Genomic DNA, 27070 nt, shown 5'->3' with positions numbered 1-27070 from the left:
TGATTAATTTGCAGCCGATCTCAATTTGTTTGTAGCTGAACTGTCTATAAAGTGATTTATTTGTAGCTGATCTCTCTGCAGGTTGATTTGTTTTAGCTGAACTCTCTACAGGGTGATTTACTTGTAGCTGAACTCCTTACATTGTGACTAGTTTCTAGCTGATCTCTCTACAGGGTGATTTGTTTGTAGCTGATCTCTCTACAAGTTGATTTGTGTGTAGCTGATCTTTCTACTGGTTGATTTGTTTGTAGCCGATCTCTCTACAGGGTAATTTGTTTGTAGCTGAACTCTGTACAAGGTGCTTTTTTGTAGGTGATCTCACTGCAGGTTGATTAGTTTGTAGCTGAACTCACTAAAGGGTGATTTGCTTGTAGCTGAACTCCTTACATTGTGTCCAGTTTCTAGCTGATCTCTCTACAGAGTGATTTGTTTGTAGCTGAACTCTCTATAAGGTGATTTATTTGTAGCTGAACTCCTTACATTGTGTGTAGTTTCTAGCTGATCTCTCTACAGGGTGATTTGTTTGTAATTGATCTCTCTACAAGTTGATTTGTGTGTAGCTGATCTCTCTGCAGGTTGATTTGTTTGTAGCCGATCTCTCTATAGGGTAATTTGTTTGTAGCTGAACTCTCTATAAGGTGATTTGTTTGTAGTTGATCTCTCTGCAGGTTGAATTGTTTTAGCTGAACTCTCTACAGGCTGATTTGTTTGTAGCTGATCTCTCTAAAGGGTAATTTGTTTGTAGCTGAACTCTCTACAAGTTGATTTGTGTGTAGCTGATCTCTCTGCAGGTTGATTTGTTTGTAGCCGATCTCTCTACAGGGCAATTTGTTTGTAGCTGATCTCTCTACAGGGTGGTTTTTTGTAGCTGACCTCTCTTCAGGGTGATTTGTTTCTAGCTGATTGCTCTACAGGTTGATTTGTTTGTAGATGAACTCTCTACAGGGTAATTTGCTTGTAGCTGAACTCCTTACTTTGTGTCTAGTTTTTAGCTGATCTCTCTACAGGGTGATTTGTTTGTAGCTGAACTCCTTACATTGTGTGTAGTTTCTAGCTGATCTCTCTACAGGGTGATTTGTTTGTAGCTGATCTCTCTACAAGTTGATTTGTGTGTATATAGCTGATCTCTCTGCAGGTTGATTTGTTTGTAGCCGATCTCTCTACAGGTAATCTGTTTGTAGCTGAACTCTCTATAAGGTGATTTATTTGTAGCTGATCTCTCTGCAGGTTGATTTGTATTAGCTGAACTCTCTACAGGGTGATTGCTTGTAGCTGAACTTCTTACATTGTGTCTAGTTTCTAGCTGATGTCTCTACAGGGTGATTTTTTGTAGCTGAACTCTCTTCAGGGTGATTTGTTTCTAGCTGATCTCTCTACAGGTAGATTTGTGTTGATTTGTTCATTGCTGATCGCTCTAAAGGTAATTGATTTGTTGCAGTTGAACACCCTGCAAAGTGTTTTGTTTGTAGCTGATCACTCTAAAGGGTAATTTGTTTGTAGCTGAAATCTCTCCACAGTGACTTGTGCGTAGCTGAATTCTGTGTAACTGAATTCTCTAGAGAGTGACTTAATTGTAGCTGCATTCTCTACACAGTGCATGACTTGTTTATAGCTGAACTTTCTTCAGTGTGACTTGTAATGTTCTGAATCTCTATAGTGGTATATTTGCTTAACTCTCCACATGGTGACTGTCTTCTTGCTGAACTGTCTATAAGATTAACTTTTTGCAGCTGAACTCCCAACAGAATAACTTGTGATGTAATAAGATTCTATAATGGAGTAAATAAATTAGCCGAATGCTCTATTAGGGTGACTGTTCTGTTAGAGTATCTCGATCTCGCATTTGCTACACGGAGTTGGCTTTCGAATCATAACTCAGTGGTTTGTAATCCGATTCTTCTGTACTACTGCAAGGACTTTCTATGAAGATTATTCCAGCTATACACCGATTTTCAGCTCATTGCTCTAAGCGGTTTGCCTAGTAGGCGTGAAAACTAATACTTTTTTATTCATAAAAATCGATCGCGTAATTGTGACACAGGTTGGGTTTTGTGTCATATCTCCGTGGTCTTTATCTCGATTCCTTTCAAACCACCAAAAGGCACTCCTACGATGGTTACTCCATCTACATAGCAATTTTCAACTCATTCCATGAAGCGGTTTACCTTGTAGACGTGACAACAAATCGATCTTGTTTTACGCGAATAATCGGTCATAACTCCTGAACCATTCATCGGATTTGTACCAAATTTGATGCTAGGATTCGCCTTTGGACTCCCTTTCTGTGTGCCAAATTTCAAGGCGATCGGACTACGCGTTTGCTTGTTATAGCAATTTTTGCAAGTGTGTGAAAAGACGAAGAAGAAGAAAAAAAAGAAGAAAAAAACGAAACTTTGGCAGCTCGTATCTCGGAAATGGCTGGAGCGATTTCCTTCAAATTTGGAATGTAGACTCCCTTGGCTGGCGGGCAACTGTGTAGCAAATTTGGTTCCGATCAGATAAGTGATCACCGAGATACAAAGGTGTGAAAATGACGTTTTCGTTCTTCCTGTCAATATACTCACGGTGTGGCGCGCCGGCTTCTTGGGCCGCACGACACACTACCGTGTGTCTTGATATTGCCTCTGGCAGCATTAGTAGAGTCTGGTGCAAGCTTTAATTAATAGACAGCAGTAGTATAATTAGTCTTATGTGGCTGGACATATACTCTTGTTACATGTGGGTGAAAAGGGATTATATACTTTCATTTTCAACTGCAAACAAAATTATGGCTACATATAGCCAACAAGTGTGATATACTAATACCTATAGCTATATATACAGCTCTGTATCCAATTAATCTTTGCAGATACTTACTACTTACACATGGTGTGTATGTGTGCATGCACGTGAGGCAAATTTAATATATCATAATCATAAACAATTATAAGTTGTATGAAATACAAAAACAATAGAAAATGTGAATTATTTAGCTGCATATTTCATACATACCTATATATATATATACATATGTACCACTCTGCGTGGGCAGTTCAAAGGTACCGCTAGTGCCATAATTTGTATATTGCACTGCTGCAGACCTCAGCGAGTGCATTATAACTTATAACGCACTGGTTGCGGTTTTAATTTGTAGACCACAACAAGTGCATTATAAGTTTTAATGCACCGACCGCAGTGCAATATACAGATATTGCACTGGCTGCGGTTTTGTGCAGCATAGCACAAGTGCCGGTGGCGAAGACCACTACGACACCTCAGCTGATAGGTGGAAAGACACTTCACAGATAACTCGAATTCTTTTATAGCCTGACATGTAAAGGTCGATTGTGGGCCATAACGTCACCAATACGTATAATGTTTACAAGCAGCCAATGGCGATCGAAAAAGCCAACACGGGTGGCCACAACTCTAGTCCACATATATATATAAACGTACTTATACACCTTACTAGTCTGGTACCAGATTAAACTGTAGTCCACTTCGACAATGACTCAATAAAACAAATATATTCTAAATAATACTAACCTTTACGTTCGATTGTGGTAACCAGTTTTGTCATGCCACCAGATTTCTGTTTAGCCAGTGTGAATGGTAAGAATTAGACTAGTATCGTTTAGTAGTTGGGTTTTGTTTACTTAAAACGTCTATTTAGCTACTTTTTTTCGCTCGAGGGAATCACTATGGCGATTAGTCTAGCGCTTAGTCTATATGGCGATTGAGTGATCATGCTGGCATGTTGAGCACTACATAATGAGAGTCGAACAGCGAATGCAGGTTAGTGATATAACCCATAGCATACTAGCTTTCAATATCTCAGGTGGCTGCAGTACTGCAGGGTGAACGTCATCGCAACGTCCGGCTTGGTTACCCACAATCGATGTTAGAAACCTGGCCTTTATAAGTGTTACAGCTGTCTTGTGAGACTCTCCCCACCTATTAGGTGAGTGGTACATAACAGTTATACAACGTGCACTCGTGCTCTGCCTGTATAAACACACTTGCCTTCGGGCCTAACGGCCCTCAGGTTCGTGCGTTTATATCAGGCAGAGCACTCGTGGCCGTTGTATAACTATATAATATCCTGTGGCATGCCTTGAATACAATGATCATTTTACAAGATTACAACTCATAATTATTATATGCTATGTACAAAGTCATAAGCTAGCAATGGACAAAATGCTTTAACTGCATGTGGTTGGAAATATTTGGATTCTTTGGTTGCGATGATCACAGACATATAATCCACCTTTGGGACTAATGGCTACGCCTTGTGGACAGTAAAATTGGCTTACTTTGCTCCCACATGATCCAAATATGTGAACACACTCTCCATCACCATCAAATATTGATACTCGTTGGTTGTAAGTATCAGCCACAAAGATGTATCCTTCAGCATCAATGGCTAGACTCCTTGGTTGGCATAACTGACCCCAGTTCATTCCTGGATCACCAAACTTGTCAACATAATGTCCATCAATGGTAAACTTGTAAACACAGCGATGACCAACATCAGCAACAAACAAGTGATCACTGATGGCTACATCATGAGGCTGACTAAGATACGAAGTTCCTATAGTACCACAGAAGGTGCCATTATTTTGGAACACTGCAATCCGTGAATTGCCTGTGTCTGCTATGTACACTCTGTCTTCATGGACTGCAATCCCAGTTGGTTGCCTCAACTGTCCACATCCTCTACTACCAAACTGGAGCAAGTACTTTCCTTTGATATCAAACTTTTGCACCCTGTTATTCTTGATTTCAGCAACATAAAGAGAACCGTCACTGTGTGTACTGTTTGGCAACTACTAGCCATTGGCCTTTGTGACTGTTGGCATGAGGATATCCTTAATAGCCCATGTTCCCATATACGTGTATATATATATATATATAGTTGTCACGTGTCACCATACATGTGGTCAGATTGACACCAATGACATGATGTCAGTAGTCCACAGAAAATATACAGACAGTATAACCAGATTTAATTGTTAAATGTACAGAAGCCAGATATCTTTTTTAGTGCTAAGAACACTGACTGAATCAGATGTTATGTAAGTTTACATAACTGTGAGTATATATGCACAAAATACATATCTGAATACGCCTATATGCAAGTGTACATATAGATGTCTATTTACTCTCTATTCATCTACAAGCAAACCAGTGTGCTACAAATAACTATAATAAACCTGGTGCCATCATTATATACCTTATAATATCATGGTATACCATACAAGAAAAGTGTACACTTTGAATGGTTAAACATTTCGTGTACTGAAATGTCATGTATTGTTGAGAATCCTTTTGATGCTGCCTAAGAACTGTTGCAGTGCAAGCTAGCACAGACTCCAACTAAAAGGGCCTCATACTTTTAGCTTTTAGCCGGACTGACTATGAATTTATGTTTTAAGGGGGTATGCTACTAATTCCTATGGCTTCACATGCAAAATCTTGATCTGTGCATGCTTTCCATTCCATTTTGTATTAGATGTGTTTGTGGTACTTAAAATCACCATCTTAATGCAGTTAGAAGTACCAACTTTAAGACTCAGTTTAGTATTTTAGACCTAAAGAATGGGAGTTCTACAAATTTTGGATCTAGTCTACCAGTTTTAGTTCTACTTTGTGATCTGTTACCTAAATATCTTTTAGCAAAAGTATGGAAGTAATTTTTTGAAGTACTTGATCAAATGAGCTATATTGAACCCTCTAAAATTTCTATGGAAAACAGTAAGCCCCTTTTTTGAAGCCATAGTAATCATATCTAAAAATCTGTTTCCATACATTTATAAAGATAATAGTATGCACTACAAGAATTTTTGGGGAGTTTCACAATTAGCTGTAGGAGGAGAACCAATTTTGGTGTTAAAATTATAACCACACCATAATATGCACATACAGAGAATTTGCACTAAACAGAAGTTCATTATTGTCTCAACTAAAACATGCTTTATTCATCAGGTGGTGAACAGTATCTCTGTTGGCTTTACAGCTTGATATAAATCCACAATTTTATTCACGGAAGCCATAGGACATAGTTGCTTGCATAATACTGAATGTTATGGTATTACTAAATGCTTCTAAGAATTTGTATGAATACCATCTGCTTAGCCATAATATCCAGGGACGTTGTTTGTGGAATGGAATGGAAATGGACTGGAACAGTAGTATGTTTACAGTAGTATGTTTGTTGACTAATAAATTAGCTATGCCTAAATCCTATATTGCAGTGGCGGATCCAGGATGGGGCATTTGGGGCAAATGCCCCCCCCCCCTCCCCCTTCAAGAAATTGCATACAAGATCGATATACTCTAATAGAGCAGTCAATTACTCTAATAAAGCAGTCACAATGTTCATGAGGCAGTGTAGCTTACCTATGAAGCTACAAATAGGATTTTATTTTACATAACAGACGTGATATAGTAGGTAAGGATAACTAGCTATTATTGTTGTGACCTTTTTTTTTTTTTTTTTTTTTTTGGTCTTCAACTGGTTTTCAGCAAGTTTTTTTGGTTTTCAACTGTTTTTCAGAAAGGTGCCCCCCCTCTTTCGAAACTCTGGATCCGCCCCTGTATTGTGTCCTTGGGCCCTTAGGCAAGTGACAATGCACTCTAGCCTAGGTATCTGTGCAAAGAACACTATGATCTGCTATGCAAATTTGCTCTGAACAGTTACTCACCATATTAAAGTGTTATTAACCACCAAGGAGTGGGGAGGGACAACTGGAGCAAATTTTTCCCTGTCCTGGCCTGTTTGGGGCCCCTGTAAAATGCATTTGGTGTACTGTAAAACTAGCCCTACCTTTTTCTTCATCTTGTGCCTGTTGGCCCTATCAGTGTTCTCTCAGATAGACAAAATAATATGATGAAATAAATATGCTTAGTTGACTCCCACCTTATCCCACAAACCACACTGGCAGGGGAAAGGGTAAAAAATAAAGAGGAGCCCAATACAATATGGAAAAGTACACCAAATACATTTTTTACTGAGGCCTCACAGAAACAGGAAAAGATTGCTCCAGTTTCCCCAACCCCCTTCAGGCACTTCCAAAAACAGATGGTTGCTCTATAGACCTTTCATGAATATATGATTAAGCATAGCTAATTTATTAGTATCAAAGGAGCATATTACCATTTCATTCCACATTTTACAACATCCCTAATATCCATGTATATTTTTCTGTCAATTAAGGAGGGGCCTCCAAATTTCTTTTTGCCTAGGACCTCATGTAAGGATGCTAAGTAAGGCCGGCCCACAAGCTAGTTATGCTTGCTAGCATGGCATATATTAATGTAACATGTTTGGCCCATTTGTGTACTGATTGGCCTACTAAAAATACCCTGAAGGCTGTTAGTAACAGTTGAAGCAATAAAATGCATGTTAATTAGTTCAAATTAAAATTTCAGCAATACGCTCACATTTTATGAAGCGTTTTTGCTCCATAGAAAACCCATCATCCAACACTATTTCGTTTCAACTAGAGCTCTGTACAGTGCAACAAGATGGGACTGAGATGAAGAGGAAACTGAACACAACAATGTACTGATGACCTGACAGCATGCTTTGGCTTGTGCTTTACGAAGTTGAACATAGGCTAAAAGTGAAATTCAGTGGAACCTCTCTTAACGGCCACCTGAGTTGGGCGGTCACCTCAGCATATAAACGGCCACGTGACTATGGTCCCAACCAATTCCCAATCAGTTTGTACAGAAATAGTTTGCATTAAGCGGTCACCTCTATAACACATATAATTAACACTGAGCCAGCTTCAGTTTGAAGTCCCAAATAGCACTTCATCATACAAAAAGCCTCTCACAAAGCGACCAGCAACAGCCATGATGGTGAGTGAGCTAGTATAACAGTGTCGCCATCACCAATATATGCAGTACTATTATAATAAGTAATTATTTACTGTAATTAATTGTAGTAGAGTCACTGGCAGCACTTGTCAGTGGCTTTCAGTACCTTTTTTGTGTGTGTGTACTGAAAAACAATAATAATAAGTTTATACTCACAGTTGTGTTCTGTATAGGTAGCTAAGCTTATAACTACTCCATGGCTTTGTCTCTTCGCGTGATTCTATATAAATTTCACCGCCTCACAATATGATGATTTGTAAGGTCGCCGGCTCTTACTCTCAGCGGCCTTCGAGTTCAATATATCACAAGTATGATTATTAGTTTCCTTTAGGTGGGGTCTATTCTACGGAACGGAACGGAATGGAATGATGGACTAAACTACGGAACGGAATGCTTTCTCAAATTGAAGCTTGCAGCTTACCATTGCTGTACAAGTTATCGGTGGTACCATAGGCACTTCCAGCAGGTAATCAAACGCACCCTAAGAAAGATAAAACGAATTTAAGGATCAATTGTGGGTTCTTGTTGGTTGTCACTAGTAACGAAGTACTAATTGTGGGAATCGCTGACTCAACATCGGATGTATCAAGTAGGGAACTTAATGCATGACTTGTTTTTACTAGTATGTGAGTTGTTTTTGCTTACTTTGACTTTAGAATGTACATGTCTGGGGCCCAGCCTTTCTAATCAGCATAAATCAGTATGTAGCTAGCTACGCTACAAAGGAAACAAGTATGGTGGTGTTGTGACCCATACGCGTATTTGTCCTATACGCGTATGGGATATCCCATACGAGTATACCTATAGGGGCTTCCTATACGCGTATGGGGTATCCCGTATGCGTATGGGATACCCATACGCGTACAGGGCGCCCATACGCGTATGGGTCACTAGCTTAAATCGATCTATTAGGTATAAATCTTTCATCCAAGGACATGATAAAAATTCATTTTAAAACCTTCTGGTTGACCAACTAGCTAGCGTAGGCTAGCTAGCTAGAGGCTATTCAAGTCCTGACAGTTTCATGCAGTGGTGAATCCAGATGGATTTAGCTAACTTTACTTTTGATTTTATAGCTATTAAGTGATCGAGATACTCTAATAGAACAGTCACTCTAATAGAGCAGTCAGGCTACAACTTAGTACAACTCTCGCCCTACAGTTAGTTTATTTGACAGTTATTAAAACTTCACAGCATAAAAGCTCGAGGTCTACAGGACTCGACGGTCCTGTAGCCTGAAAACAAATTGCAGCTTTGCATACAATGTTTGCATGAGTGAATTACAAGTACATTGTGTTGAGTCACTGATCAGAGTTAATTGTGTTAAAAGTGTGGAAATTAGTTAAAACTGGAATGGCTGATCATCAATAACATGCAGGAATAGACGGTATGAAAATTGCAGGATTAAAAATTCTTCCTGGAGATAGTTTATAAAAAATGTTGCTTAAGTTGATGTACTAAAGAGATGTGTTGATTACAGGTGGATGACAGGGGCGGATTTAGGGAGGGGGCAGCCTTTTCTTAGTACTTGCATGGCCAATAAAACCATAAATCCTCTATGTGTATCAAAAGCATGCTATAGGCTTATTTGAGGAACTATATGCATCACTATCAACACAAATGATCTCTATTTTTTATTAGGACTATGTAATTATACCTATTGTTCAACTCTGCTCCAGGAGAGTATACACAGCTTCTTTTTCCTCAAGAGTTCTTCAAGAAAAGGTTTTGATTGTGGGTTGCATCTCTATAAGTACGGAAGTTTAAATTGTGGGTTTTGTTATAACCAGTGTTTTCCTCTATGGCTATAAGAGGTGATAAAGTATGGTTTGATTCAAAGCGTTAGTTGGTTTAACTGGTTATAGTCAGTATATAGCTCCCAACTCAGCCATTTAGTAAAACTGTAGTCTTGATAATTGACAGTCTGATAAGGTAGCTATAGCTATAGTATATTCACCCACTTTTGTCTATAAATGTTAAATTTGTATCTGATTCAGTTACCTTCTGATATGACCCCATGCTGTGGATTATGCATGGTGCTGGCATTTATAGCTACATAGCTAGATCAGTCTTCATAACCTGGCAGATCTAGTTGACTCATAATCACAACAGCAAATTAATTCAGAAAGTTAATCATCATAAATGCAAGTATAGCTGCATACACCTTGCTAAGGATGACTAATAGCTACCAGTATACTGACTGCCTTCTGCTTTTACACTTATTTGGTGCTTAAGGCTAACAAAGTGTCACTAAGCTAAAGAGCATGCATACTAATTATGATATTTAAATGTGTCATTATGCTCAACACTACTGCCATACCTGTTTCCATATCACAGATTTAGCTGATTAGAACATGGCTAAGAGGAGCTGATTCATTAGGTAAAAATGGTATATAGCTATAGCTACAGTAAATGCTTAATTGGTAGTTACAAATGTAATGTAATGTACTTTCGCGGCTGTTGGTACGTGTTACCAACAGACCTTTGGTGTGTTTACACCATAAAGCAATAATAATAATAAAATGAAGATCAAGAAACACGGTAGTGTGTCGTGCGGCCCAAGAAGCCGGCGTGCCACCCGTGAGTATATTAACAGGAAGAAAGAAAACGCAATTTTCACACCTATGTAGCTCTGTGATCCCTTATCCGATTGGAACCAAATTTGCTAGAGAGGTGCCGGCCAGCAAGGGGAGTCTACACACCAAATTTGAAGAAAATCGCTCCTGCCATTTCCGAGATACGAGCGAATAAAATTTCGTTTTAATTTCTTCGTTTTTCTTCTTCTACTTCATTTCGCACATTTCGCAAAATCCGCCATAAAACACGAATTCGTGCTCGGATCGGGCTGAAATTTGGCACACTTAAAGGGCCCATTAAGGCGGATCTCTGTACCTCGCTCTGTACCAACTTTGGTAGGAATCCGATGAACATTCACGGAGTTATGACCAATTATTTGCGTAAAATAAGGTCGAAGGTCTGTCACGCCTACAGGGTAAACTCCTTTGAGGAATCAGTTGAAAATTGCTATGTAGATGGAGCAACCATCGTAGGAGTGCCTTTTTGTGGTTTGAAATGAATCGGGATAAAGACCACGGAGATATGACACAAAACCCGACCTGTGTCAAAATTACGCGATCGATTTTTATGAATAAAAATACTATTAGTTTTCGTGTCTATCAGGCAAACCGCTTAGAGCAATGAGCTGAAAATCAGTGTGTAGCTGGAATAATCATCATAGAAAGTCCTTGCAGTGGTACAGAAGAATCGGATTACAAACCACTGAGTTATGATTCGAAAGGCAACTACGTGTAGCAAATGCGAGATCGAGATACTCTAATAGAACAGTCACCCTAATAGAGCATTCAGCTACATTTATAACTAGGGATGCGGGAATTATGCCCGAATAATTTCGGGAATAATGATGGGGTAAAAGAATTGAGCACTATTCCAGCATTTTGATGCATTTTTAGAGCATAATTGGCATAAAAATAAATTAAGATCGAGATACTCTAATAGAGCAGTCACTTACTCTAATAGAACAATCGGCGTGGAATATTTCGTTACCCATTATACTAGTAACTGAGCATCTTGCTAGCAAAAAAGCTTTTCTGATGAATTGACACAGCTAGATTTAGTACTTTAAAGTCTTGCTGTACAATTTACTTACTAAAGAGAAGAACAAGTTATAAAAAGTAGGAATAATTTTGGGAATAATGAGTATTTTTGGGAATAATAAAAAGCATAATGATAAGTTTTTAAAAGTAATTCGGAATAGAATAATGATGAAAATTTTGAGCATAATTCCCACAAGCCTATTTATAACTTACTCCATTACAGAATTATATTACATTGCAGGATATTCTGTACGGAATTCAGCTACAAACAGTTAATCTGATATACAATCCAGCTACATGCAAGTCACCCTGTAGAGAGTTCATCTAGAAACAAGTCACCCTGTATCAGCTAGAAGAAGTCACCTTGTAGAGAGTTCAGCTGCAAATAAATCACCCTGTAGAGAATTCAGCTACAAACAAATCACCCTGTAGAAAGATCAGCTAGAAGAAGTTACCTTGTAGAGAGTTCAGCTACAAAGAAACTACCATGTAGAGTGTTCAGCTGCAAACAAATCACATGTAGAGAGTTCAGCAAGAAACAAGTCACCTTGTAGAGAGATCAGCTAGAAACAAGTCACCCTGTAGAGAGTTCAGCTAGAAGAAGTCACATTGTAGAGAGTTCAGCTACAAAGAAACTACCATGTAGAGAGTTAAGCTGCAAACAAACACCCTGTAGAGAACTCAGCTACAAACAAATCGCCCTGTAGATAGATCAGCTAGAAGAAGTTACCTTGTAGGGAGTTCAGCTACAAAGAAATCATCATGTAGAGAGTTCAGCTGCAAACAAATCATCCTGTAGAGAGTTCAGCTATGAAAATATCACCCTGTAGAGAGTTCAGCTAGAAGAAGTCACCTATTAGAGAGTTCAGCTACAAAGCAACCACCATGTAGAGAGTTCAGCTGCAAAAAAAATTCAATCACTCTGTAGAGAGTTCAGCTAGAAGAAGTCACCTTGTAGAGAGTTCAGCTGCAAATAAATCACCCTGTAGAGAATTCAGCTACAAACAAATCACCCTGTAGCAAGATCAGCTAGAAGAAGTTACCTTGTAGAGAGTTCAGCTACAAAGAAATCACCATGTAGAGAGTTCAACTGCAAACAAATCACCTGTAGAGAGTTCAGCTAGAAACAAGTCACCCTGTAGAGAGATCATCTAGAAGAAGTCACCATGTAGAGAGTTCAGCTACAAAGAAACCGCCGTGTAGAGAGTTCAGCTGCAAACAAATCAGCCTGTACAGAGTTCAGATACAAACAAATCACAGATCAGCTGGAAACAAGTCGCATTGTAGGGAGATCAGGTAGTATAAGTTACCTTGTAGAGAGTTCAGCTACAAAGAAACCACCATGTAGAGAGTTTAGCTGCAAACAAATCACCCAGTAGAAAGTTCAGCTATGAACAGATCACCCTGTTGAGAGTTCAGTTAGAAACAAGTCATCCTGTAGAGAGATCACCTAGAAGTATCACCTTGTAGAGAGTTCAGCTACAAACAAATCACCTGTAGAAAGTTCAGCTACAAACAAATCGCCCTGTAGATAGATCAGCTAGAAGAAGTAACCTTGTAGGGAGTTCAGCTACAAAGAAATCAACCTGTAGAGAGTTCAGCTACAAAGAAATTATCATGTAGAGAGTTCAGCTGCAAACAAATCATCCTGTAGAGAGTTCAGCTATGAAAAGATCACACTGTAGAGAGTTCAGCTAGAAGAAGTCACTTTTTAGAGAGTTCAGCTACAAAGCAACCACCATGTAGAGAGTTCAGCTGCAAACACATCACCCTGTAGAGAATTCAGCTACAAACAAATCGTCCTGTAGAGAGACCAGCTAGAAACAAGTCACCCTGTAGACAGATCAGCTAGAAGAAGTTACCTTGTAGAGAGTTCAGCTGCAAACAAATCACCCTGTAGAGAATTCAACTACAAACAGATAACCCTGCAGAGAGTTCAGCTAGAGTCAAGTCACCCTGTAGAGAGAATCCTGTAAAGAGTTCATCTACGTACAAGCAGATTACCATGTAGAGATTTCAGCTACATTTCAAGTCACCCAGTAGAGAGATCAGCTGCAAATTATCCTGTGGGGATTAATTGACATGTAATAAATATATGCTCTCTTTTTATATTATGAACTCTTGATATATGCATTATATATATAATTTGTACATTTACTGATAAAATCAGAATGAGTTAAAGTGTCTATAAAATCTGCTTCATCTTTTTCTTTTTCCTGTGGTAAAGAAAAATATATAGGTTAAAAAGCCCCAAAGCTGGCCATAGGCCATCTTTGGGGTATACAAATACAAAAAGAAGTGAAATCTAATCAAAAACAGCCAAGCTGTAAAAAACCAAGCGGCACCAAATTCACCTGAATTGTTGTTATTAAAATTTTTACCATTAACCTACCATCACAGCCATTTCTTGGTCGCCACCTTGGATTTCACATCTTTTTTCACCATAGCCTTTTCAAGGGCCGCACTCCTTTTTTTACAGCTTGGCTGTTTTTGATTAGATTATAATACTCTGCGTGATACTCAGTGCATATACAGTGGAGCCTCAGTTATCCAAATCTCTTGGGACCATGCATGGGTGGTCCATAAGTCTGAAAAGTCCATATATCTGAAACTGTGTATAAATAACCTTTAAAAATATCTGCATTTTCAACTATCTTAATAGAACAGACACTACTTTAATAGAGCAGTCATTTCTGTAGTTCAGTTAAGCAAGAATCCGGTTAAGTAGGGTCAGGATAATTGAGCTTCCACTGAATTGCAATCAGCCTTAATACAATGAAAAAGTAAATGATATAAATATCATTATTTTCCACTGAAAACAGCTGAAAACACTTTCAGATCCACCTTTAGGGTCTAAGTTTCAAAAATTTACTGGGGTATCCCCAGACCCCCTAGGTTGGTGTGCTTTGCACACTAATGTAGCCTTTATTTCAAACAGCTATGGATACTAGATGAATCTTATCATGGTCTCTACATTAAACACCCCTTATATATATATAAGTACTATCCCTGTGAGAAGGCTTGGTATCATCTAATGTCTGGCTGTCCCTGTCTGGCTTAGCCTCCCCCCTTTCAAAAATCCTAGATCTGCCTTGAGATGGTTCCACACTCTGACAATTCCATGAAATAGAAGTGCTGATGTATGGAAGAAGGATAATTGGAATGAACTACAGTAACTTGCAAGAGTTTCCAGATCTTGTATACCTGTACCTTACAGCTATTTTCATTAGCTTACTGCTAATTTTATGCTAATAAATGGTAATGATCAGATAGCTGTTTAGGGCACTTTACTGAAACATTAGTCATTGAGTTCATAATGTGTAGCGTATGTGTACATTAGTGGTAGCAATTGTAGCTGCTCAAGTCGAGTTTTTAAAATCATAGTTAAATGATTTAGTATGAATTTCATTGCCCTGCAATGAATGCATTCCAATGTGAGTATATGTCCTTGAATAACTGTGGACTCCATAGTTGAGAACAATAGAGCAACTGAGATCTGGCTAAGAAAACGTACAATTGTTTTTTCACTAGGATAGTGTTTGTCCCTAAAAGTACGATGGAGAAGTCCCAGGGTTTGTTAGGCTTTTCCTGCAATGATTTTATAGCTATAGTGCTCTGACCATTGCAGGTTGTCAGTAAAAGTAATACCGAAGTCTTCTTTGTGCAATGTTTTGTTTGGAGAGTTGAAGCTCTTGGCCAGAATTGTACATGAATAGCTAAATTCAGCTTCGTTGTAAAGAATATTAGTATTGCAGCTCCAGAGTGAGATGATGTTAAGTCCTTGGTTTATATGAATTGATAATCTGCAGTCATTTAGTATCATCAGCAAACAAAAAAGGAATTGAAGAGCGAATACTCTCTGGAAAATCATTGATAATAATGGTGCATGGCCCACAGATACTACCTTGTGGTACTCCTGAGAGAACATTGCACAGCATTTTGACACACTAAGCGTGGTACTTTAAGTAAGATTAATATTAATAACTTTATTAGTTTTTGTATCAGGAAATACACGTCTATAGGTACAAGTAACAAATTAAAACATAATAGAAACCCCAGTGTAGCAACTTTTACTTCAATCGACTACCACGGTCTGGAATGCACTACCCATAATCAATTGTAATCTTAGTACATAGCAACAATAAAGAACAAAATTACTAACTACCTATATATCATTTTGAAACTAATTTTGATTCTAATAATATGTGTACATATTCATTTTTATGTCCCTGTAGCCATTGTAACAAGTCCCCCAAACCACCTAATTTTGAAGCATTGTAGTCCTTGTAACAATCACTTTTGTAACATACGTAATTTTTTTCCCTATAACTAATCACTATATAACTATAACTAATCAACTGCATGTAATTATATATTTTAGGCCACTGGCACAGGTTGCCAGTGGACCTTCAGCATATGTACTTGTAGCCACTAATCTGTTGTAACCATGTAGCATTGTAATTCTGTATGCTGTAAAGTCAAAAACAAATAAATAAAAATCCTAGATCAGCCACTGAGTTTGCAACATCTATTTTAGTTTTAACTAGTCTCGATTTTTTTTTGCAACAATTAATATTTCAGTTTCTGGAAACCTCACAATCACCCCTGACTGGCCTGGGCAGGGTCAGTAGCTAATACTGTATACATGTGCCATCTTCACATGCGGCTGGGGTGAGCTGGGATGGCAGTCCATCAAGCCCAGGGAGCTAAAATAGAGAGGAGAGCTGTCCCATATGCGTATGGAGCGCCCATATGCGTACGGGGCCTCATACGCGTATGGGCGTCCCATATGCGCATGGGGCAAGTGATCTGCCCCATATGCATATGGGGTACCCCATACGCGCATGGGGGAAAATACGCGTATGGTTCATAACAGTGACAAGCTGAATCAACTCAGTCTAAGCAGAATCTAAAGGAATTTTGTGCAGTGTGTGAGGAGCAAACAATCAGATACCTCGAGGAGGCTACATTGTGTGAACATTAATGATTCATTAATAGAGTAGTGGACTAATGCCAGATATCTCAGCCTGAGTAGTGAGTTGAATCCAGGATGGAGTCTATTTTACAGAATGGAATGCTTTCTGTATCAAAACTTGCAGCTTGGCTAGCCACTGTCATCGCTGAAATTGCATTTTATCAGTGGAGCCTGCAGGAAAATTGAATAGGATAACAATAAAATATTAATAGCTGTCTCATGCAGTGATTGTTCTACTACCTGATATATCAAGCAGGTCTCTTCAATTCATTTATTGCATGACCAAGGAAAGTTTTGTTACTACAATACAGTAGCTGATTGGATGTCAGTTGTTTCTGCTGATCTTTACAAGATAAATAGTTTAGAAGACCACTCAATTTCTTCAGTTTCAGATCATAATATCCACAGAGAAATTAACTAGAAAGTTACTGGTGACAGGAAAAGGCTAGGTGATCATGACTTTATTCAGTCTAATAAACAGAATATATGGTTGATTGAGTGAGGTATCACTCAAAATGTTCAGACGACCAGCGGTGGAGATGCATGGATTCATCGAGCAGTTGGAGACACCAAAAGCAAACTGACTGTATGTTTTATTAATATTCATTCACTTTTTTATATTTTCTCAATTTTGAGCCTGTACACAAATAATTAAATTTTTCTTAGTCAATAGAAATCCTAGAATAAGATGGGAGAGAAAATTTATCTTTGTTTACCTATACTGTACAACTTCAAAAGAAAATGAAGAAAACATACAGACAAATCAATAAAATTAGTACAACTACAATAAGGTGAATTACAGATTTAAATACTTAGAGCCTTTAGTTAATTATTGCTCCAAAGCAAAATTGTAGATGGAAAAAAAGACTGGTGAGATCTTGGTTAATTAACGACAGTGGATGGAGATTAAAAGGGTGGTAACTTCTTGTTCTTGAATATGTTGCAAAGTGGAGGTATAGCTAGCAATTCGAAGTTCAAGGGGGGTCTGGGGGTGCAACCCCCAGGAGCTGCAGAATTTTTGCAATTTAAAGGTTTGAAAATGCCTTAAAATTTAAAATTGATGCTAAATTTTAAAGTAAAACTAGCTAGCAACTTGCAAATTTCCCACCAAATTTCACAGGGAACCCATGCAGCATGGCCCCCCTTTAGCTAGGATATAATTACTATACAGTGAATTCACACAGCTACAATAAAAAGCTACACAGCTACAAAAATACAGTATACTACTATACTGGTTTGTATGAAGTGAACAGATCATCACGTAAATATATAGTCTGGCGCCGCCCGCCCCTTCGCAAAAAGTAAGGGTCTGGTGAAATACAAATACCTAATCATTTCAAAAGGAATTCAATTAGACAGCGCACGTGATGCTTGTTACGTCAGATAATTGCACTTCAATTCGAACAAAAGCATTGTGTTGCCAAGGCGATTTCTGTGTGAACGTCATTGGCATGCACTAATTGGCTAGCGCCGAATCTGGGCGCTAGAAATGATTTAGTATCTGTATTTCACCAGACCCTTACTTTATGCGAAGGGGCGGGCGGCGCCAGACTAGCAAATATACTGGTGGACAGTCACGAGACCAATCAGTATTCGAAAATGGCGCGATGTGGGTGAGACTGAGAGTTTGCTTGATATCTCGACAGGACGAGTGGGTAGTTGAAGAGGAATGATTTGTACTCAACATCTCATTCAGCTTCTTGCTGCGAATGAATCATCTGGTTTGTCACTGCCAGCCCTTCTCCCAGTAAAAGAAGCCAAGAGAGACAAGCCAAGGAATGCTAATGACTATTTTATGAAGATTGAATTGTGATATAAGTGTGCTGGTTTAGAATCAAAAAAGGCACCTGTCTTACACGTGATAAATGCCAACTGTCAGCACACGTGATACTGTACGTAGAACCCACGGTCATTTCTGTACAAAACTATACGAATGCTATGCTGTACTGTAGGAGGTACTATACGTGTAATTCTGTGCTTTAGTTAGGCTGAGAAACTAGGTAACTACTCGTGTCATGCATTTTCAATAACATCTGTAAAATGGTACGTAGCTACATGTAGATGTGATCGTCCAAAGATTGCATGAGAGTATAAATGTGGTCAGCTAGTTGGTTCAACTCCAGATTATTGATCTGGTTCAGGCCTGACCAACCGGACCGTCTCCTCCGGCCTTGGCACAGCCTTCGGATCCTTGCTCAGCACTAAGGTATTATGTGGGTATTATGAGTCACTTAAGATAAAAGCATTCTTATCACCTAACAATGTGACTCCAATTTTTCATACTACTTGTAGGCAAAGGTGTACCCATAAACTACACTATCCTAAAATTTCAAAAATTATCCTACCATGTGGTGGGCTGTATGATCTTTTCTCTAAAGTACTTTATGTGGTCCTATTATGAGTCATATGTGCTCCTATTATGAGTCATTATGGGGATATTATGGGTCACAATATTCATTACTTCGTAAGTTAATTATTTTATATCCAATTATGGTAAATGTTGTGGAAATATTTAAAGGCACTCTAATGGCATTCAAAACAACATAGTTGACTTTGTTTTTGCACTTTATATCTTCATGCTCCTTACTACATGGTGAGAGGTACATACAGCTAATCTGAAGCAGTATTCCTGCTTAATGAACTGTGCTATCTCTTAATTGGTTTTGTGGTTAGCTTATGATCACTGTCTATGTTGATCTGAAGTAGTGTCATCCATTTCTTCCTAAATCTGCAGGATTTAACCCTCTGAATACATTTTAAGCTATGCCACCTTTCATACAACCTGACCCAAAAAAAACAGCATATACCTTATAGAGGTTCTATAAACATTCAATCATGCAAACTCCATAAAATTTTATTTAACTGACCATTGTATAGTATTATTCCTTTCACCAGCTTTTACAATATGCTGTTGCATGTAACAAAATGATTTTAGCATGCACCCATATAAAAAGTATTGCAGAGGGATTTTGGGCAACAGGGGCATAGCCAGGATTTTTTGAAGGGGGGTTCCAGCACCAGCATTGAGTTGCTAGAAGCAGGGGTCTGGGGGCGCAGCCCCCAGCCGCTGGGAGACTTTCAATATTTTAATAAATCAAAACTCAGCAAATTGCTATATTTTATGCAAAAAAGTACATTAATTATGATGCATTAAGTGCCCCTGGGATGAAGGTAGTACTAGATAAAGTCACCTAGTGGAAACAGATAGCATAACACATAGAGAGAACACATATAGTAATCTGTAAGTGATGGTTATATCTCACTGTGGTATATAGGAGCCATGAATCTACTGATACAAATGACAATCAAAACAATAATACTATACAAATATGCATAGCATGAATTCATTTTGCATAGCACAAGTGATAAATTACTGGAGCTCTATATCTTTAAACACTGCACACTAAAGCTATAGCAGTATAAGGTCATGCTAAGTTTTGCATTTAATGTTGGAATGTCTGAAAAACTTCATATGAACATGGATATTTAAATGCATGTTCTATTAGAGTATACCTGACTGCTCTATTAGAGTATATACCTGACTGCTCTATTAGAGTATATCGATCTTTTTAACAAGTTTTGCATGTTACCTCTGTAAATCCTTCCCTGAGAGATGAATATAAGTTTTATCAATTGTTGTGCTGTGCCATTACACTATATTGCTCACTCATTTTGTCCTGCCACATGCACTAAATGGTGTGTTAGGATCCTGCTTGCAGAAGTATAAATTTTACAAGAGGGGTTTCTGAACCCCCCGTAACCCCCCCTCCCTACGCCCCTGGGTGAACTAATGCATACCAGAAAGAACAGTGTTAGGCTTATTGATTTTGTCTGAACCATACCACAACCATCAGTTTCTGAAATAGCAAAGTGGCCATTACGCTTCATTTTCAGCTATGCTCAGCCAACTAACTATAAAGTGTTACAAATGAAGGAAGAACCTCTGGAATTAATCAGTCACAACAGAAAAATCAGATGATTCCAGTCAAGCCAACACATGGTGATACCACAAATTGACACCTTGTGAATTCAGCAGAGATAAATGGGATGCAAAGGAGGACACAGTAAGTCAATGAAGCATGCATTGCACATACTGTGGTGTGCCAAAAAGCACTAGCCAAGCTGAAGTGGTGCCAAACAAAAATATCAAGCCCGTAAGCCAGAGCCATTATCGGGTTACGCTTGTCTGAAGGAATCAGTCAGTCAGGCAGTCAGTCAGTCAGTAGAAATTTCTACTATTTTGTTGTAGTAATTTTTCGGAAGTGTACTGAAGGAAGTATAAGGCTTGGCTATGCATTACCAATACTGTACTTCCAAGATGCCATAAAGGTAGTGTGAAACTGGCTTTTAGGATGATACTTTTGGCCACAAAAACACCAAACCGTCGTTATCTCTAATATACTTATGATTAATATATGACTTGGACCTATTCATAACCAAGCAATTTTTAAAAGACAGAAATACATGGTTAAATTCACTTTAAAATGGTAATAATTATAATAAACGAATCACACATTATATTCCAAATTTGCAATACTGTACATAAAATGTAAGTTGTCACACTGTGGAAATTACTATGTTAAGTTTATAGTACAACAATTACAGTGCAGAATGTTTAATAAATAAACATTAAATCAATTATTACTTTTAACTGAAGGGTCAAGAAATGAATCTTGAAGGCGAGAAGAAATCGGCAAATTTAGTTCCTGTTGTTTACTCCTACAACAATGCAAAAAGTAGAGTAACTTACCTATCATAGGAGAGACACATACCTCAGTTGATCTTCATCACCATTATCATCATCACTCTCGTCATTAATGGCAATATAATGATGCCTCTTGTAGTGGACTACCTTGTTAATACTAGCAGTAGTACATATCAAAAGCAGTGGAAGAGTAACTAGTACTACCACTAATACTGTAGAAGCAGACTGTAGGAAGTCAAATGTACTGATGATGACTACTAGCAACATGAACTGTAGGAGTAGTCCATCAAATATATTTAACAGTTTATTTTTGTAAGGCCTAAACCACATGTGAACTGTAGCAATTACAACACAAGTCACTAATAAGTAAAATAACATGCTACCATAGTTGCTATTACCAAGGAGCACAATTAACATAATCACTTGGCGACAAATTAGATAATATGAAGCAAACCAGTAATGCTTTTTCTTGTAGCATCCTTGAAACTGGTCCAAAATTGGCTTGAATTTAATAAAGTTGATCTTTCTATTTAGAAATGGCTCCAACAACAAAATGAAAGGTAACCCAATTCCTATTACCAGTTCACAGATGACAGCCACACTGCCATACAGTGCATGTCTACCTCTAAAGTACTTGATGTTAGGGGATGAGTACGTGTATGCTGCATCAATATCAGTAAATGTTAGTGGCCTCAGTAACTGAAGGGAAGTGGAGGATAATGATGTATATGCTAATAATAAAAGAAGGCAAAAAACACGAATGATACATCGACTTATCAATTCAGACACCCTTCTGAAACTGTTTGCTGCTACTACAAAAGCAAACAGTAATGCTGAAACAGCACCAGCATGGCAGTAATGGATAAACAATTGATCAATTCCACTCATTCTTTGTACTAAACAAAGCTTCCCTAGAAATCGAGGGTTTAATTGTGAAATGTCTGAAAATATAGTTATAAACTGAGCTGCACCACTAGATATATACGGATTATTACCTAGCAGAATACCCACCATACTGTAATAGTATATTATTCCATAAAAGTATCCTGAGGACAGTTGAAAGTTAAAGTACATCAAAAAAAACACGCCACCCACTAATATAATCCAATACAAACAGGTCAATACCACCACTAACACTGTCATTCCAGTACTACAGTGGTCTTCACTGATACAGTCAGTAGAGTCATATGCTAGAGTGTATCCTGGACTGCATTCTCCACAAGCAGGGCCAGACCTGTGATGATCACACTGGTAATCTATACTTTGGGGTAGTTCAAAGTAACCTTCTCTGGTCTTCTTACGATTAACAAACATACAATACTCACTAGGGCACAATGAAGTAGTTGCTTTTCCATTGACACTACCAAACCAGTAACTTCTTTTGATTTCATTGTAGTCATCATAACACTCCACCACACCATGATGGTAGCAAACACATCTTTCAAGTGTCTTATTGTATGTATATGCAGGATGGTGATAACAGGGTACTAACTCAATAGTAAGTATCACCTCTATTTGCTGAAAATAATGATTTATTTCAGAATGGAAGAGCAATGTAACGTTGGTGCTGTTTGATATTTCTCTACCAACTAAAATGACATTCAATGGGGACACATTATCAAATACTAGCAGATTGTTGATTAAGGTATAGTTATCTAGACATTGCACATGAAATCCAGTGGACTCTGCTGGTTTATCAAAATAGTCTAATACAATGCCATAAAATTTTACAGGACAGCCAAGAATTTTGTCAGTTATATAATCTAAAAACTGAATATAATCACCATCCAGTTTGTATAGTTTTAACTGATGTGGAGAAGTCATCACAGGGAAATTAGGTACAGTTAATTGAGTGTAATTGTAGTCATACGGAATATTAATAGATGTACCATTGATTATTTGAAAATAATGGAATTTATAAGGCACATACATTTCAGAATGGGAATCTGAACAAGTTGTATTGATTCTGCAATACTTTGATACACTAAAATAGAGAGAATTAGCATCATAGAGTTGCTTACTATTCACAAATGAGACCGTTGTTACAGTATTTTCACTTGGATCAGTAAAGGTTGTATGATCACGATTGCAGCCATAATTTAACTCCACAAATATTGCTCCTCCATGCGAGATAGCAGAATTATCAACAAAACTTACATTAACTACATCTCCATCAAACCAAATGAAGCTTGCTTCATCAAGGTGTAATGCTCCACCACTGTCAGCAGTGTTGTTTATAAATAGGATATTTCCTGTTAGCCCAAGACTACATCTTGAAAAATATATACACACACCAACATTGTTTGAAAAGGTCGATGAATTAAGCTGTATTGCATTTTCAGTAGATGCAGTTACTGCAACATAAATTACACTTTCATCAGCAACGTTATGATCAAACACACTGTTTTTAATTGCATACTTAAAAGCTCCAAAATAGCGGTTTTGTTCATAGTGTGAATCAATAGATGCAGCAGCACCACGAACAGACGTGTTATTAGAAAAATTACACTTATTAAAAGTTACTATGAGAGTTTCACTGGTACTGTCAATATACAGTGTACTTCCTTTGTAGGTCTTACATATATTTGATAACATACTGACATCATCTAGAGTTATATTAGTTTTAGAGGAAGGTGATTTAATTGACAAAATTCCCAAAATAGTATTGTCAGAATCATATACATTAGATATTTTGCTGTTAGTGATATATAAATGATTCAAACTTAACAAACATAATGGTGCAGTACCACACTCAATACCGATGAGAGGAGAATAATTATCTTCCATGGATGTAAAATTGGTATTATTGATAATGAGTGTATTATTCCAAAAATCACTTCCCAATCCCATGAAGATGGAATTTAGTGTAGTAAAGACAGAATCCAGAATAGACAAAACTACAATACCATCATCTGATGCTGCACGAAGGTAGATACCAGTTGGGTTATTGTAGAAAAGCACTTCTTTGAACATTATACTGACATCTTTCCATGCACGAATAACGATACTAAGTGAATAAGGATTGCTAGAAAAGTTAGTCTGTGAGATGGTAATATTCCAAGTTTTGGTGGCACCTCCTACCCCTGTAGCTACATCAAAGTTATGATAATAAACATTACACCTGTGAATTTCTAGATTTACTGATTGGTTGAGTGCTGTGTAAATAGAAAATCCGATATTATAATCACTCTTTGATACAAAATTACAGTTGGTAAAAGTAACATTGTGATAGACATCATCTAAGGCAACAGCCCGATCTGTAGAATATAGAAAATCACAGTTGAATACGGTGATATTAGCAGAATTTTTAATATATAATCCTGCAAAAACATAAGAAGTGCCACACTTATGCATTTTAATTTCTTCAATGATGAGATTATGGCATGATTCACAGTAAATGCTTCCATTTTTGTTGCAAACAATGGTAGCTCCATTACCAGTTATTGTAACAGCATTGAGATGATGTTGGTATAATCCCATTGTGATTGTGCTGTGTAGTTTAACTGATTGTGATGTAATGTTAATTACAGTGTTACTGGTCATATTCTGTAAAGCATTGGATAGTGAAGAACATGGACATTCTCCTTTCACGCAACATTTATTCCTATCACTACCACCAGTGGTGTTGATGGTGATCACTTTACTGTTGACATGTTGATAGGTGAAGTTTGTCAGATATATCAACACACAAAACAACATGTTCATTCTGCAGTGGTAAATAAGATGTTTGGTATTAGCACAAATTATATTATGTATGTAACACTTTCACACCTCAGATCAAAGGAGCTGCCTGGGCTACATTTCGTATGTAGCCCAGCTAGCCGGGCTATATACGAGATGTAGCCGGGCTACAACTGGGCAGTGATTATATAGATGTCAAGGCGCCAAAATTGATTGTGGGGATTCATTAATACTCACATGATTAGGATGCACGACTTGGATTTCACCATGAAAACTACTTAGATGGAGAACATTTTGTTATCCTTGCCATCCTACGACTTGAAAAACGTTGGGCTAAGGTGAAAACTATTGCTATGGCTTATTCATCAATCGTTTCCGCATGTTTTCTAATATGGACATGCCCCCATCACAAAGCTACCACTCTGCACAGAGTAACCACTCTACAAGCAAGCTTATCTGTCTTGGCATTTAGTAAACTCCATACTTTTTCCATAAACGATTCAATAGCACTGATTAAAACATTAAACTCGCATAACTGAAATTCTCCAGGATATGATAACCGAATGTGACCAGAATGTACTAGCAGCTGACCCATAATCGAAAAAATTTTGGTATGCATATATACATTCAGTGGCTGGACTCTTATTGGCTTGGGTGATTGATTGCCCTGTACAAGCTATCAGCCTAATAAGTGTTAGTTGTAACATGGAGTATTTGGGCTTTGCCTGATATGTACTCCCTCTGCCCTCAGGCAGTCGGGCATATATATCAGCCAGAGCCCTCATATCAGTGTTACAACTATTACAATACTTTTTCATATAATAAAGCAAAGCCTACGACAGTCATGCAAGCCACCGCTATTGCTGCCCAGTGAGCCAGCACTGGAATGCCTGTGCACCACTCAGGTACTTGAGCCTTGTGCAGGAAAATCCTCCTGGAGCAGGGCTAGTAACCCTCAGGTGGACTGTACAAGTCTCACATAGAGAGGTCGTGGAACCTGAAGTTCCACAACGACCCCAACACTGCTAAGCGCAACAAGGACAGTTGGGCATTTGCTTCCCCAGTAAACACCAGGTACCCATTGGTGTTATAGCTGGGTGGGCTGCTTCCCCAGATGACACCAGGCCACCAAGTTCCCATTTTAACAGCTGGGTAGACTGGAGCAATGTGAGTAAAGTTTCTTGCTCAAGGAAACAACAACACCAAATTGGCATAACCGAGAATAGAACCTGGAACCTCTCAATTACCAAGCTGATGTTCTAGCCACTTGGCTATGCTGCCTGCTATATGTAATAGTTATACCACAGGCATGAGTGCATATATACAGGCAAAGCACAAGTGCCGGTGATATAGCTAATACGTTCTACTTTAGCATGAAGACTTGCCTAATTGGCAAAATGTTTAGTCGCTATACCCTTCTCTTATATAGGGAACCAAGTAGGCTGTGATTGTGGGATTGAATTTTGCCAAACAAACTGTGATTGTGGGATTCAATTTTAATATATCAAATGGTAGATTGATTCTACTTTTGCTAATATAGCAATGTGCTAATATAGCAATGTTAAGAGACTAGTGTTAATTATGTTACTTTAATCACTACATTTCCAAAAGTAAAAAACAAACTACTGTTGATGTATTAACTCTCTTACCGCCACTGATTATAAACGCCCGTAGCATCACATTCTAAATGCTCTGTAACTTGTCGAGCGTTTTAGTAGCCCCTGCGCTTATCCTGTACTGGACACGCCCTTAAGTGAACGGGAACAGAAATAATCGGTCTCTCGCTCACTATTGCGCAGTTAGATGATGCAATCGCATACTTTCGGAATGTTGATAACAAGTATCGTAGATGATTCTTTGACATGATAGCACTACTAATAAAGAGAAACAGTAAGGAGAGGGATTATATAGGTTGGAGTGGAGTGTTGCTACTTTTGTACGCCTCGAAACGGTGACCTCATGCTAGTATGCGCATGCGTACTTGCTTAAATGCTGGAAAACCAGACTTAGAGATAATCGCTTCAATTGTAAACAGGTAGTGATGTTTATTGTTATAAACAGTGCTAGCCTGTAAAGTAGTGAAATTTCATGTTTGGTTTCGCTTGGATCGATTTTCGTATTTTAAAGTTATAATGAATTTGTGGTTGCTCTTGCGTACACAAAAACTTTATAATTGAAATTCTTGCTCTATAGCGAGTTAAATGATATAATATAGTTTTATAAGATTATATG

General features: G+C 38.0%; 1 protein-coding gene across 2 annotated transcripts in view; it reads right to left on the bottom strand.

Annotated features, from left to right (window-relative positions):
* LOC136247462 (uncharacterized) overlaps positions 1–27070 on the bottom strand; it is a 55009-nt gene that overhangs the window by 19888 nt on the left and 8051 nt on the right. The window contains exons 2-4 of one of the 2 annotated variants that reach the window (XR_010697566.1): positions 21781–24863; positions 21225–21382; positions 21098–21171 (exon numbers count right to left, since the gene is read on the bottom strand). Coding sequence is in view for 1 of the 2 variants with exons in the window: in XM_066039177.1 (XP_065895249.1) it covers positions 21098–21171; positions 21225–24862 (3712 nt within the window). In the remaining variant the exon portion in view is untranslated. Of the gene's footprint in view, positions 1–21097; positions 21172–21224; positions 24864–27070 lie in introns of those variants that run through there. The other variant, XM_066039177.1, reaches the window with a different exon arrangement.

Source organism: Dysidea avara, chromosome 2, assembly GCF_963678975.1.
Source record: "Dysidea avara chromosome 2, odDysAvar1.4, whole genome shotgun sequence".
NCBI classification, from domain to species: Eukaryota; Metazoa; Porifera; class Demospongiae; order Dictyoceratida; family Dysideidae; genus Dysidea; species Dysidea avara.
This window is presented reverse-complemented; position numbering and strand designations above follow the sequence as displayed.